General features: G+C 34.6%; 1 protein-coding gene across 2 annotated transcripts in view; it reads left to right on the top strand.

The window, feature by feature from the left end:
* The first annotated feature begins 1,700 nt into the window (after nt 1–1,700).
* The window catches only part of LOC106478797 (dachshund homolog 1-like), a 118,531-nt gene continuing 103,311 nt past the window's right edge, over nt 1,701–16,920 (top strand). For both annotated transcript variants that reach the window (XM_022382456.1, XM_022382457.1), the window contains exon 1: nt 1,701–2,565. In XM_022382456.1, coding sequence (XP_022238164.1) covers nt 1,775–2,565 — 791 coding nt within the window. In that variant the 5' untranslated portion in view covers nt 1,701–1,774. The remainder of the gene's footprint in view (nt 2,566–16,920) is intronic.

Below are 16,920 nucleotides of genomic sequence, written 5' to 3' on the forward strand. Positions count from 1 at the left end.
CATCTTGAAGAGTCGTACTGTTGTATTGTGGATAACATCTTGAAGAGTCGTACTGTTGTATTGTGGATAACATCTTGAAGAGTCGTGCTGTTGTATTGTGGATAACATTATGAAGAGTCGTACTGTTGTATTGTGGATAATATCTTGAAGAGTCGTACTGTTGTATTGTGGATAATATCTTGAAGAGTCATACTGTTGTATTGTGGATGATATCTTGAAGAGTCGTACTGTTGTATTGTGGATAATATCTTGAAGAGTCATACTGTTGTATTGTGGATAATATCTTGAAGAGTCATACTGTTGTATTGTGGATGATATTAAACCAGTTTTTACCGCATTGAATATACAATCCAAATCCTTTTATTGCAGTTTGTTTCCACCCGCTTCCGTCTTAATTAACAACATACACGCTTATAGTCTCGTGTTTATAAAGACAAGGAGGCTTATATTAAGTGTCGTAGAAGTAAAGAGAAATTGATAAAGAATAAGTGAAGGCGGGTCGATTTCAGCAAAGTTAATACATGTTTGAACTTTCGGCAACACACACGTATGACTCTTGACCCGTTGCAGTCTTTATAAAAGCCGTCAGTGTTGGAGTTGGAAAAGCTGGTGAAGCTCAAGTAATAACAGTTTCCGAGTTCCCTTCTAATTCTGTTTTTCTTAACTATCATCTATGTTAAAAGGGATGCTTCACGAATAACAGCAAATTTATGTTGAAAATTAAACTCCAGGAAAACGTTAAACAAGCCTAACACCGCTGTTTCACATAATCAGTCCCCCCCTCGACTCCCCAAAGTGGTTCAGCACTAAGTAAGTCTGTGGGTTTATAAACTCTAAAACCCGGAATTCGATATTCGTGGTAGGCACAACACCATAAACCTTTTTTTTTTTCCTTTTGCTTATGCACAAACTAAGTAAAGAAAAAGAGTTAACTGTATATGAAATATCAATTACATCGAAAATGTGGAAAGAATGAAAGAGTTAAAGTGGAAAGAAAAAAAAAAGGGAAAGCTGTAAAAGAAAAGAATAGAGAAATGAAATGTAAACAAATATTAAACAACCCAACAAATATGTACAACTATCCACGTTAGGTGTTCTAAATTAGAACATAATTTACTCTGAAACACAGATGCTAATTGTAGCAATTCATAAGTCAAATTAAAATATATGTCTATCTATGTATTTGATATAAAATCTTTTCTATTAAGTTTGTGCTTTTAAAGTAGAGAGTTAAACCTGGGTAAACTGTTTTTTAAAAGGTTAAAATCTTATATTTAATAAATACATAATACGATATAATCGTCTCACTGAGATATTAATGTACATTCCCTGAACAATAGTTACGTCTATGGTATTTTTGTGAAAAACTGGACAGCATGTTACTAAGTGTAAACACACTTTATATTTTAAAAACCAAGTGTACCTTACTATATTCTGTCCGAATTGGAGTAACGCATACATTGGTTGCTAACTGCGGGAGCGCCCCAGGCGCACAGGGGCGTTGGCAAGCTCGTGCTGGTGTGGAGGGAAGCTGTATTCCACGTTACAATCCATCTGGTTGCTACAGTTTTATGCTGTGTCTTGACGCCTAATCGCGCAACGAATCAGTTGCGCTGGCAGCCACACACTTGGACGTTTCAGAGCGGTGAGTGGCGGTGTACGAGCAGATCGAGACTGAAGCTCGTATAGCGTATTTGATTTTCCCAAGAAAATAATATGGACTGTACGAGGTACGGCTGAAAATAAAGTTAGATTAGGAGTTTGTAACAGTGAGATGGATGCAACAGTCGGAATTGGAATTCCCTCTCTACCAGAAGCCAAGTCTAATCCTTCGGAAAGTAGCATGAGCCCAGAGACTGTGTGCACCGGCTCGGAAAGAGAAAGTCCGAGGACCGGACACTCTTCTATTTCACCTTCAGGACACGTTCAACCGCATGTGTCCGGTGAGACTCTCGTAACTGGTCACTTGAATGGAGCTGGCTCACCTGGTCAGGAGTCAGGCATAAATCTGTCCCCGAGCCCTCCCTGTTCCAGTCTCTTACCGGACCTGGCCACTCGCCAATTCACGCCCGCTTCCCTCGCATCAACCGTGGCTGGAATGATCGGGGCAGGAATCAAACCAGGGGCCGAAATGGCCTGTCACACTCCGTCTGGGGTGCCTGTTACCGGAGTTCCCTGGTCTCTTATGACTAACAGCTACGGGTATGGCAGTAGCCGAATGGAGCGCCCGATGCACACGGGTTCTCCGCCAGGGATTCCCGCGGAGTCAGTCCACGAGTGTCGCCTGATCGATTACCGCGGTGCCAAAGTAGCCGCTTTCAGGGTGAATAACGAGTACTTGCTTTGTCTCCCACAAGCCTTTGAACTGTTTCTAAAACACCTGGTTGGAGGGCTGCACACTGTTTACACCAAACTGAAACGACTGGACATCACCCCGATCGTGTGTAACGTAGAACAGGTGAGGATCTTGCGAGGACTGGGAGCCATCCAACCCGGCGTGAACCGTTGTAAGCTACTGCCCTGTAAAGACTTCGATGCCCTGTACAAGGACTGCACCACTGCTAGGTAGGCTGTACGGAGCAGAAGTTCTATAGATATTACTTTTCTCCTCTCTTTTTATGTTAATTTGCTATTTTTGAGAGTTTTTAATGATATTTTATGCAACAGGTTAAAGCACGCTAGATGGTGTTTTGTTTCACGCGCAAAGAAATATTTCTTATTTCATTCTGTTTCAAAACTGCACACTTAAAAAACTTTACACTGTTTCTCATAATCAAATGAAAAGTTTTTCATGATAAACAAACTGTGGCTTAAAAAAGTACTATTATTCTACTGCATATTACTGCAATCACATTATATTGAAAACTTTCGGAAATGTATTACAGTCAGCAATGCAACAGGTACTGTACAATCACGTTATATTGAAAGTTTTCGGAAATGTATTACAGTCAGGAATGCTACAGGTACTGTAAAATCCGGTTATATTTAAAGCTTTCGGAAATGTATTACAGTTAGCAATGCAACAGGTACTGTACAATCACGTTATATTGAAAGTTTTCGGAAATGTATTACAGTCAGGAATGCGACAGGTACTGTAAAATCCGGTTATATTTAAAGCTTTCGGAAATGTATTACCGTCAGGAATGCGACAGGTACTGTAAAATCCGGTTATATTTAAAGCTTTCGGAAATGTATTACAGTCAGGAATGCGACAGGTACTGTAAAATCCGGTTATATTTAAAGCTTTCGGAAATGTATTACAGTTAGCAATGCAACAGGTACTGTACAATCACGGTATAAAATGTATTACAGTCAGGAATGCGACAGGTACTGTAAAATCCGGTTATATTTAATACTTTCGGAAATGTATTACAGTCAGCAATGCAACATACTCGAAACGTCTTCAACGCATTTTCATCATCTGACAAAAATTACAAAGAAAAACAAAAACTGTTATATAACAAAATGAAATTTTTTTTATTCCAGTACATGCTTAAGTTAGCTAATTAGACACAGAGAAAACAAGAGTTCGATTTATTCAAATTAATTTGTTCTTCCACCAAAAAAAAACAATTTGTGTTTTCTAAAAACATCGCTGGGTTATTACTACACTTTAAAAAAAGTATCGTGTAACCAAACCGATTACCCATTTTAAATCGTTTTTTTAAGTTATCACTATACAGTTTCCACAGAACTTAGGTTCCTGTTATTTTAACATAACGTTAGGTTGCTGAATACAAAATATATTCAACTAATATTTTAAAATTATTAATTTCAGAAACAATTAAAAATACACGCGAATTCTGTGGTGTAAGGCTTAAGCTGGAAAATAATAAATCATTTTTAGGCCAAATAAGAGTTATTTTTTGATAGAGATGTCATGAAGTTTTATCTTTATATTTTTATAATTTGTTTTTGATATATATCCTTCTTTACTGAAGCTAACCCATAACCCATCGCCACTTATTCAAGGGTTTGTAGCATTCTGTCTGATAATATCTGTGCTTGTAATATAAAACTTCTCAGTGAATTCTCAGACAGAATGTAACAATCCCTGAATAACAGCAAATAAGTCACTGAGAAGCTTTATATTACAAGCACAGTTATTCTCAGACAGAATGTAACAATCCCTGAATTAACAGCAAATAAGGTTGTTTTAAATATATTAGTGTATGTCATGTATGTCCTGTTGAAACCAAGGTAATTAGTTAGTATTCACTTGCAACTTGACGTAATACAGTGTGTACCATAAGGAGTATATTTTAAGTTGTTTTAAATATATAGTGTATGTCATGTTAAAACTAAGGTAGTTAGTTAGTATTCACAACATATAACACATGAAGTTTACAATTTATTTGTCACACCCCCCACTTTCAAGCAATACATTTAATTAAATCCAAAAGTTATGGTATATCCTTCTGTAGAAACCTGAATGGGTTGGATACAGAGAGATGAATCGGCTGTCAAACAACCAGACTAACGTGAAAATAAATATCTCAGAAATAAGAACAAATCACAAGTACAGTTATTCTCCGACAAAATATAGCAATCCATGAAGAATAACAAGTAAGTTACTAGGTATTTCTACTTCATAAGCACAGTTATTCCCAGACAGAATGTAACAATCCCTGAATAACAGCAAATAAGTCACTGAGAAGCTTTATATTACAAGCACAGTTATAAAATATACTCCTTATTGTACACTGTATTACTTCAAGTTGCCAAGTTTAGTTCCTATGAAAGCATTTAAACGTTTCTAAAACGGAAGGTGTGTACAATGCAAATTCTGGACCTCAAAATATTGTTTTTAAATTTTTGTCATTAGCTTTTCAAGTGGCATATATATATATATATATGTGTGTGTAATTATTTTTTTTTGTACCAGTTCGGTTTAACTATTAGGTTATACACATAAAGTTATATGTATTCACAGATACAAATCTATATGAAGAGATATCAGGCAGTTGTGTAATATATGTAACCCGCGTTCGAGTACTTATAGGTGCTATTGTCTTAATTTTCGAAAGTTAAAACATTAATTTAAACAAGCATTACATATACACGGTACATGGATAGGACTAACGAAATGGTGTGTTAACACGGGTCTCAGCTTCATGAGATAAAAGGCTTATCAAATGTGATCACAGGTTAAGCCTTCAACACCTTAGCAACTCGTTGTTGTAAAAGAAACAAGTAGCAAGAATGGGTATGGGGTTAATCTGTTTTCATATAAAACATATAACATTAGTGCATATCGCATACAGTTTTATGTACTACGTGCTAATAATTTGATTTTTAAGTTAATTTGAAATGTCATATCAAAATATTAATTTTTCATTGGAATCTCTTGTAAATTTCTTGATAACGTTTGATTTAGGGATCAGTACTCAACTGCTTTTTGAAGTAGCATACAGTGACCATATATTTATATAGATACACACCACACATATAAATATATGCATATGTATGTTTTATATCATTGGTTTCTGATAGAACCAAGTTGTCGGACAACTTTTATTTATAGACATGAAACTTTATACAGATTAATGTATCCAAGCGTACTTACATTAATAAGAGTCCGCTTATCAATGCTAATTTTACATTGTTAGAACATTATGTTACAGGGAAGAGATTTCGTAAGTCTAAATATTGTTGCTAGCCTCGTGTGATGCAACTTACGATATGCTAGCTCTCGGAATTAGGGCATTGTTTTAATCCCTCTTACTCCTCTTTCTTATATTTATAACAGTAAATATTCGTTTCCAGTTAACGATGCGAGACTAAACTACTTATGTAGGACCCACCAGATGGCGACTGTTATTCTCGTGACTGATTAAATGCCACGTATTTCAAGGAATGCAATATTTTTACACTTAAAGTAATGAGGATTTTATCTTTATAATGCGGTAAGTACGACTTAAATACGTTTCGATTAGCTTTGATCTTTCGTCTTGTGTTATGGTGGCGATGACGACACGGTTATTTAACATACGTTTTTCAACATATTGAAGGTAATATTTCGGTTCTTTCATGACAATTAAACTATGAATTCAAACTATGTCACGGATGTTAAGGCTCTACGCTTAAATATATCTACATCTTATATCAGGCTTTCAAACTATGTCATGGATGTTAAGGCTCTACACTTAAATATATCTTCATCTTATATCAGGCTGATGCCGATCGTTTAGTTTCTTGTTGATAGCGATCTTTGCTAAAGAAAACCGAAACTTTGAATACGTCAGCAAAAGGGTTAAGTAATAAAAAATTCAAACGTACTTGTAAAAATGCTGTAGTCGCAACATTTTATTTTATTTTTCATTTTTTTCTGACGGGGTATACTTTTCAATTTGCAATAAAGTGTATCTCTAAGTAACGGTTTTTAACTTTCATATTACTGACTTGTATTAATACCATTCAGTACCGGTATTGCACCAGTGTTAAGTAATTTTTGTTTGTTTGTTATAACACGCATCGTAAATAACTTAGAAAATGAGTAAAACAAAAATCAATTAATATACTCATTTTCTATGTAAAATACACGGGAGACCACAGCAACAACTTGTGGAATTTATTGCAATATTTACAGAAGTTTTTTGTTACCCCGGCATATGTTTTTAGGATCCAGTAATTCATGTATCCATATACAATTTGGTGTACAAATAATTTAGAAAAGGCGCTTAAAAATCCGGTATGGACCAAAACTGGTAATTCTAAGAAGCTCCTGTTTTGTAGCTAGGACACTTCCATATACACCAAGAAAAACAATTTTATACTCTGAAGAGTAACGTTGGAAACATTCGATTTATATTTGTAAAATATATCATTCTATCATAGGGGTGATTTTTTAACTCGTCTGAAAGCAACTTTCAGATCAGAGTTCTTTAGAATCGACACTGTCTTATTAACGTATTACTGAGTGGTTCATTTGAAGGTGGTTTATCCCTTCTTACTGTTAAGTTTTCGTATGACTGGTAGTTTTCCTTTTTAATTATTAAACTTTTATTTCGAGAACTTCTGAGTGAAAGAATATAGAAGTGTTTTGTACTGTTGGCTTTTTATGTGGTCGTAGAACTAACTGAAATATCTTAAGCTGGCCATTCCTCGTGTGATATTATTAGGTTTACGGCCGAAAATGTTATGAACAGCGAGGATAAAACAACGCATTCTAATCTTTGTACGTAAGAATGCAAGAAAAGTATATTTAATTAGTTTTACTCATTACCAGATTGATTTTTACCGTTGATTTAATTAGGTAGCTGTGATCCCAGGTCCTTTAGGGGTCTTTAAGCATTCTTAAAAGGGTCGCGACAGAAAAAATGGAGTTTCCATATTGTATTCACAACAAGAACAAAAAAGAGGGAGGATACTGTGTTCAGTTAAATAATATATTTTTATTGATAATTTCATGCGCACTTAAAACCTATGTCAACGCTGTTTTAGGGTAAGCTTCTGCACATAGACCTTTCTGAGCATGGAGTTAACAAGACAGTCTTTGGTTCGTGTAGTAATCCGTGAGGGAGAAAAGGTTCAGAATCACTTCTCTAGATAATTAAAGATATATTCTTAGATAACTGCCCACTCTTAATGTATCAATACTGTTCTGGCTAAACCGATATCACTTTGAAACTTAAATATCAGTGATTGTCGGCGGCTTATTTTTCTAAAAATATACTGAGATGAACTTCTTAACTACGTGATATAAACAACATCTTAACTACGTGATATAAATATACTGAGATCAACATCTTAACTACGTGATATAAACAACATCTTAACTACGTGATATAAATATACTGAGATCAACAACTTAACTACGGAATATAAATATACTGAGATCAACAACTTAACTACGGAATATAAATATACTGAGATCAACATCTTAACTACGTGATATAAATATATTGAGATCAACATCTTAACTACGTGATATAAATTTCACTTTTCATTTAAACTGTGGGTATTGCTAACTAATCCTACTTTCAGCAAGCACAAATACAGGATTAACGTGGATGAATTAAGCGAGGCCTGTCGATATGGTTGAACCCCGCCACAGCGCGAGGTATATGCACCCGTAAGCCGCACTAGCGGCGGGCACAGTCGTACCAGTGTTACTTCTTTAAAGTATGATTGTTCGGAGATTTGAATACACTGGCTCGCGTTTCGAGTGACTATCTGTTCTAGTAGCGTGAAAGTGAATATAGTTAGGCTGCGAATACTGTCTTAATAGAACGTGACACACTGAAACTGATTTAGTAGGGCTTCTACCGTGGTTATCTCAGCGCTGCCCTAGTGGCACGTGACATATTTACATAATCTGCTGAAACAAAACATAAGCTATATTAGCTAAACCTTTCACCGTAAGTTAGACTTATAAAACTCCATCCAATGACTTTTATAACCATCGACGAAGCTGGGATATTTAGAGATAATATTAATCCAAGTAACAGTTGTCATGATATGGGATTTCTTATTCCACGTGGATTATTACGGTTTTACTTCTACAGTAGTTTTATGTGTTTCTTCCAGTTATGCTAACTCTGTTTTGTTGTTTTTATAGTTCTCGCATCTTGGCTACTTCACAGGGCCAACCGAGCTCAGCGTTAACTCACAACTACTTATCAATGTCATCCCTGTATTTTCTGTATAGGACCCTCTACACTTTTAGTAGCCGCTAATTACACACACATCTAGTAACGAGAAGCAAACGTTTCACTTGGATTGATATTTGATGTAGATTTGCCTAAAAACAAACAAACAAAACAAAGTTTGTTTCAGGTGTTTAGGTGCTAGGCATTTAAAAAAAAACTAAGTTTGTTTCAGGTGTTTAGGTGCTAGGCATTTAAAAAACAAAAACTAAGTTTGTTTCAGGTGTTTGGGTGCTAGGCATTTTAAAACAAACAACCAAAACTAAGTTTGTTTCAGGTGTTTAGGTGCTAGGCATTTTAAAGAAGAAAGGTGAAAATTAAGAACATTACTTATATATATATATATGGATTTATAATGGGTGCATCTTTCTACGTTTATCGTTTTTCTTTGAAAGCTTAATACCACCCTATTCCTTAATATTATACATGTTTGCACTCAGAGGATGTGAGAGATAGGTGGTTATACTGGTAGTTGTTACTTGGGGACGCTGATATTGCGAGAGGAAATTAATGAGACATGGATAATTTTTCAGATTACCACAACCCAAAAAAGGGTTATATTTTACAATGTTTTACTACCAATAAAGTTACTGGTATGGGGAAAGGTATGAATTGTTGTTCCGGGTGCAGTGTTGGACAATAAAGTTACTGGTATGGGGAAAGGTATGAATTGTTGTTCCGGGTGCAGTGTTGGACATAGCTTTTTAAAAGCTACAGTTTTACTGGGAAACGAAAATCACACAGGAAAATCTTAATTGGTGAAACTTGTGGTTTTGTAATTACATAGAAAACATGTCGTTTTGATTACGAACGAAACGATTTGTTCTATTTTAAAGGAAGCGTGTTCAGGTTCAAAACTAGACTCCGTAACAGAAGAGGCAAATTAATCACCTTTTTTCCCCACAAGTTGAGGAGATAATGATGTTCTTATCGGATTAAAAGGTAAATTATCTTCTTGTAATTAGCAAAAAAGAAAAATAATATTTTTTTTCTCTTCTCATTTACGCCCTCAGTGATCGTCGTTTCTTTGACACTTTACAAGGTTTCTAAGTCTTCGATGTGTTAACGATTCATGATGCTTACATTGCCACAAATAAATCAACAATTTCTCGGGAATTAGACAATTTAGTTGGTTCATTCTTTCTATTTTCGAACTGGGGGAGCAGTCTATCGAATGAGGATCAAAGTAACTATGGAACAAAAGTATAGATTACAAAAAAAAAAACGACTAGATTTTTAATATTAACATGATCTATAATTTGTAATTAGTCCACTTCACTATTTAATTTATATTTGGTATTATGTGTGTATATATAATCATGATAGGTAATTTCTAAACAAGAATTTTTGACAAAATACTTGAAATCATATTGATTGACTAACCGCTCCTTCATAGGGATAGGACTAGCCAGTATTGATTGAGTTGAACTTAGCTGTCACTCAGCTAATATAGAGGGCACTTTGAGTCAAAAAATCACTGAGGGCTGTTGGTAAATTACAGGTCTCATAACAAGGGGAGATTGTGTTTCACAGATGCTTAGTGTCTTGCACCTGCACACAACCCTCGGAAGAATTTATCTCAGCACTGCTCCCCCGCCTTCAGATATATTCGGATCTTTTTATTTCTACTAGATCAGGTAGGTGAGCTGACAAGCATCCTGGCCTGTATAATTTTTGTTGAAAATTGGTGTACGATATGAATTGAGTAGCATGGATATACGTCTTGCGATGGTAAACTCGCAAGATTTGATTAATGTAGTTACTACACAGTAATGCTAGAATGTTTAGTTGAAGAGTAACATGATTGGGTATAAGCTGACTTTAGGCTATTCTCGGTAAACTAGATTTTTTTTATTTTTTTTTGCAAAATAACTGAGAACAAATCCTCTAAAGTTGAAAACGTAAAACTGCAAAGAAAAAACGTTCTTGGAAATACAGGTTATCGGAAAGAAATAACAGATTGAACAATTATTCTTTCAGGATGCCTTCCCCTTAGTGACGCATCGGTAAGTCTGAAGGTTTATAAGTTTCGATATCCATTGTATAGCTTTGTATTTAACAACAAATAAACCTTTTAGGATTTAAAATACGAGGAAACAGCTTTTAAATTAAAACCAGGACTATGGACCACAAAAGCTAGCAAATCTTTATGGGGTTGATTACACACGTAGACACGCACGCATATTGATAACTATAATAGAAAATGTTCAATCTGTATTACCTACCGATCACATTACAGTGTGCTACGAAATAATCTTCACAGCAGGGTTTTTCTAGTGTGCAGTTGATCGCAAACTGTGCACCAGATATATCTGCAGTTATCTGCAGATATATCTGCAGTTATATTAAAAATATATCTGCAGTTGAGAATTCATCTGTATAAGTAACTTCAAGTGGATAAATATTAAAACCAAAACATATTTAATATAATAAAATTCCATTCCAGAGTTGATAAATAAATGTAGTTACTAGAATATTCTTCATTTTTTGGATCGTTTGTTACTAGGCGATAAGGTGTCATGTATTACAAAATGATGAAAAAAAATCCCTAGGAAAAACTCTGCTTCACAGGATCACACATAACAGTTTTAACAACGAAAAGGGGATTCAAAGCAGAATAGTTGATATATCTTATCATTAACATCAGAGCAGGGGGACCAGGTTCCGTTTCCAATAGCGGGAGGCTAGCATCTTCTTCAGCTCCTCCACAAATCTCGGTAGGCTTAACATTTCGACAACTTGAATTGAATTTATTTGAGGAAGAGTCGAAAAAATGAGATTAAAAGTAAAAGATCGTGTGAGTTGTATTTGGTCATTACACTATTTATTTTCGCATTAATATTACTGATGTTTTTTTTCTTTTTACTGATTTACCTTATATCTTGCTGCCATACTTCTGACAAGCTTGATTTGCTATCAAATCTACCACCTCTCTATTTTATTATTTTATTTCGAAAATTTTTATATAAGATATAAACTTTTTTTTATAAAATTCTATTGGAATAAAATTGTTTAGAGTGAGATTAGAGAAAGACAGGTAGTCTGTTGGAAATCCAGAATACTAACAATGTAAGCAGATGGCAATAAAGAATTGCATTTTTCTTGCTAAAAATGTGACAATACCTGAATGGATAGATGGCAGCACACGTTTCAGCTCTTACAGTAAGTTTAGCCAAAACGTATAAAGTAGCTACTATTTTCAGACATTTATTATATAAAAGAGCCACTTGTTTTATCATGAAAAAAATGGGCCTGTAAGAAGTGTTTTTTTATCAACTCAAAGTTATAAAATATTTTGATATCTATTTTTTTATGAAAATAAAATCCTTTTTCGAAATTTATTATACTATACTATATCTGTCTAAGCGTTTGATACTGTTAGATATATGTTACTGCTGTGATACATAAGGTATAAAGGATTATCCTTATATATACACGATTTCCTTATCGCTTTCGATAGTTCAAGAAGATTAACGATGCTGTGTCTGTTCCATTGTGTATCGATTTTATAACTCAAAAACAGTTTTACGAGTTCTTCGCCTGTGTTTATCCACGCTAAAAAATAGCTCCAAGTTTTGTGAACATTGTTTGAGAAAGCGGAATGATTGAAGTTGGTATATGATATCGAGAGATCAGATGTTGTACATCTCGGTTAGGACAATGGTCAGCCTCAGCTGCACTAGTCGCATTGCTTTTGGGACTACAGACTTATTTTACTACCTTTAAAAAAATCATTGATTGATAAGTTTCAACACCGATATTACCTTATTCAGAGGATTAAACACTAATGTAAAATATCAGTTAAACCTATCAGGAACATACGTTGTTGTCAAGTTTCCATTCCAGTGCCTGCTCGATAACTCTGGACGTTTGTTACTCTACATAAAAAACAGACAATTGTATCTTTGCACTAAAGCTGGTTTGAGTGGTAATTAAAATAAAAATTCTCTGATCCGCTCCATGGTAACAGCTTTACGAGCTATGGTCCAAATCAGAGGCGAAATCACCGTGTACAGGAGAGACCGTGTGTTAGGCCGAGGCTTAGCGATCAGTGTCATCTTTGGGATGACGTAGCCTTATCAGAATATCTTTACAGTATTTTTTTATGAGGATCATTTTATCTTCATCCGAGTGTGTAACTTAAATAAGATATGAAGTAAAACTGATAAACTGCCTGTGTGTGTTGTTTAAGGTTAAACAAAAACAGCTAAGCTCGGTGAGTACTAAATACATTCGGCCACGCAAGATGACAGCTATGTTATGGTGAATGTAATATTCACACGCAATATTTTTTTGTTTTTGTACCGGTTTAAAATTTTAAATAACCGAATCACACGAACGAGTCAGTGTACGTGTTGTCGTTATTACTATACTAAATGTCCAAACAATAAAATCCCTTTGAATGTTTATTATCATTATTTTGAATACAATGTGTCGTCTTAAATAACTCTACCCATGATCGTAACTTTTTCAAATACCACACTTTATAGGACTACTTGCTTTTGAACAATGAAAGAGAAACAGTCTATTGGCGTATTTTGAGCAATAGTAATTTACATAGAAAGCTTCAAAGTAAAATAACAAAGCTTAAAACTTCCATTAAACAATGAGAATTTGTAATATCATGTCCTTATGGTCTGTACAACAGCTGTGGTTGTTTTATACACAATAGGCTATCTGCGCTCTTTCCACCGCGGGGAATCAAATCCCGGGTTTTAACGTTATAAGTTTGTTTCTTTACCTCTGACCCACCGGGGTAAATAATGGTGGAGAAGTACGTTTTAACTATTATGTGTCTGTTTTTGTTTTTATTTTTACAACAAACAAAAGACGCTATTGTTTTGGGCAAGTTTGTTTCGGAAATTCGAGTAAAGCTACATAAAAGTTATCTACGCTAATCGTCCCTAATTTTGAACTGATAGACTACACGGCAAATAGCACCTTGTAAACAAGCGCCCACCGCAAACTGGCCGGCTACTCTAATCGAATAATGGGTCTTGACTGTCAATCATATACCAATGAAAGAGCGCGATTTTGTAGCAACGGGACGCCATCCCGGATCCTCAGGTTCCCAGCCCGGTACGCTAACGACTAGGTTACGCGAGTGACTTCCTAATCTAAACCTTATGTCTTGGACAAAGTTTGCTGTATGAAGTTAAACTCAGAGTTTCTAGGAATGTAACCTATCTAACACGGAAGAATGAGATGATACAAAACGCAGATTGACAAATTGAACATCTTTTTCTACAACAGAAATTTGTTTTTGTTTGTTTGTTTTAGGGAATATTTATACAATAGGCTATATGCGCTGTGTGTACCTCGGGGGGATCGAACTCTGGATGTTAGCGTTATAAGCCTGTAAACTTACCGCTACACACTAGGGAGGGGGCACAGAAATTGGTAAGAAAGGTAGTAACAAGCCGTAAAAGATTTATGCTAAACACCTTAATCAGTAGCTTGAAGATCCAAAAGATTAGATTTAGGGATAAGAGGAATTTGATATTGACTCTGTCATGAAATAACACGTTGTTTTGAGGGTTTTAAAATTTACTTTTATTTGAAACAAAAAAGTAGCAGAAAATTATGAAATTCGTAAATTATAATCTGACAATTATACGTTAATAAAAAAGGGAGACGTTGTTTAAAACGCTTTTGTTTATTTGTTGTTAGACACAAAGTTACACAATAGGCTATTTGTGCAGCTATAAGTCCAGAGATTTACCGCTGAACCACTTAAAACGTATACTAACTTATAAATGTCTAGTTGGATCCCCGACCTCCAGAACTTAAATGTATATTAAGCTAGAAAGGCAAGGAGGGTTCGCGTAGTTTTACTGATAAACGCATAAACTTAAATATTTTTTAAGGGTTCGCGTATTTTTACTGATAAACGCATAAACTTAAATATTTTTTAAGGGTTCACGTAGTTTTACTGATAAACGCATAAACTTAAATATTTTAATGGTTCGCGTAGTTTTAATGATAAAACGCATACATTTAAATATTTTTTAAGGGTTGGCGTAGTTTTACTGAAAAACGCATAAACTTAAATATTTTAAGAGTTCGCGTAGTTTTACTGATAAACGCATAAACTTGAATATATTTTAAAACATTTTTTATAGCACTATTTAAGTTACTCGTGCATAGAAAGTAAGTAACCTGTCAATTGTTATAGTAACGTATACATTTGGTTGAAAGCGTTTTGTATAGAAAACTAAATGTGTTTCATCATATGCAATTATTAACATTGGTTACATCAAATATACTTGAACATCGGTATGCCGAAATGTCAGGAACTTTAGGAATTTATTCGAAATGTCAGTGGATCAAAGTAGCTCATCTGGAACCATGACCTAAGATTTTTATTAATTATAGATGGAGAGAATTAAATACAATAAATGTTAAAGGAACTGGACGGGACTGAATTATGGATTTTGATATTAATATTAACCACGTGTTCGAGATATCCCAAGCTCAACATACAGATGTCCGACTGTAAATTAGCAATGTAAGAAAATTTTCCACTTCTACAAAGACCTCGAAACCCCTCGCTGAAAATACTCACCCTTTTAATCGTGGGGGTGTTATAAAGTCACGGTCAATCCCAATTTTTGTTGGTAAAGGGCATCCCAAGAGCTGGCGGTAGCTAGTGTTGACTAGCTGTCTTCCTTGAGACTAGTCAATCACTTCAGAATTAGGGACGGCTAGCGCAGATAGCCCCCAAGTAGCAAAAACGAACCAAACAAAGAAATAAACTATAAAGATCACAATATTAAATATATTATACAAATAAAATACTAGAGTAAATTGTCTTGTACCTCATTTATTATAACGGCAAATTTTAAGTCAAAATAGCAGGAAAAAAATCGACACGTTTATTACGAATATGTTTTACCTTTGTTCTGTTTAAACAAGCTTAAAAAAGTGCTTGAGTATAATCATAAACATGATCCTAGGTATAGGCCCCGTCGGCACTGGATATAGTAGATACAGTCTGATTAACATATTATGACATATTCCCCCTTGGTTTTGCTCATGGTTTCTTAGAATTATACAACACATTAGACATATTCTTGCTCAACCAATTCTATCGCTAAAGTTAAAAATTATTAAAACACTACGTAGTTTTACGTCTTCTGTATACCGTATACGATCCTTGTTCCGAGTATATACAATAAAATTCTCCCCCCTCCTTATCTGTGAAACTCACCCGGCTGCATAAGTTTCAAGATTGTGACTTAAGAGTACATGAAAACATACTTAATTACAGGAAATTACTTATGTATGTGTTAAATAAGAAAAAGGAATAATTTCAAACTCTAAAATCTCGTAAAACATCTCACTCTGGATTGTTTTCTTCCTAAGAAAGCACGATTGTCAGTCATGATGATACACTACTTTTTTATATATTACATAAACAGGTATTATTAACACCACATGATACTCAACTTGTTTATATATTACATAAACAGGTATTATTAACACCACATGATACTCAACTTGTTTATATATTACATAAACAGGTATTATTAACACCACATGATACTCAACTTGTTTATATATTACATAAACAGGTATTATTAACACCACGTGATACTCAACTTGTTTATATATTACATAAACAGGTATTATTATTAACACCACGTGATACTCAACTTGTTTATATATTACATAAACAGGTATTATTAACACCACATGCGTCACTAGAAAATTATTATTACCACTTGAACTAACGAAACAAGTGGGCGTAATTTTTTGGAAAACCGTATCAGACCTTTTTCCAGTAGTACGGTTGAGCAGGTCACGTTACTATACGTAAAAATATCCATGTGTATCGAATCATGTAAGTGGATTGTAATATTATTCAAAACCTTCTTTAGTTCCATAAATGACTTTCAAATTATTTATTTTTTCGAAACGGGCTGAATTACAACTTAGACGGACTATAATTTTCCCCACTTGGTAAGATCTTACGTGTTTATATATAGCTGTTCCCCACTTGGTGAGATCTTACGTGTTTATATATAGCTGTTCCTTACTTGGTGAGATCTTACGTGTTTATATATAGCTGTTCCCCACTTGGTAAGATCTTACGTGTTTATATATAGCTGTTCCCACTTGGTGAGATCTTACGTGTTTATATATAGCTGTTCCTTACTTGGTGAGATCTTACGTGTTTATATATAGCTGTTCCTTACTTGGTGAGATCTTACGTGTTTATATATAGCTGTTCCTTACTTGGTGAGATCTTACGTGTTTATATATAGCTGTT

This window comes from Limulus polyphemus, unplaced genomic scaffold (genome assembly GCF_000517525.1).
Source record: "Limulus polyphemus unplaced genomic scaffold, Limulus_polyphemus-2.1.2 Scaffold250, whole genome shotgun sequence".
NCBI lineage: Eukaryota > Metazoa > Arthropoda > Merostomata > Xiphosura > Limulidae > Limulus > Limulus polyphemus.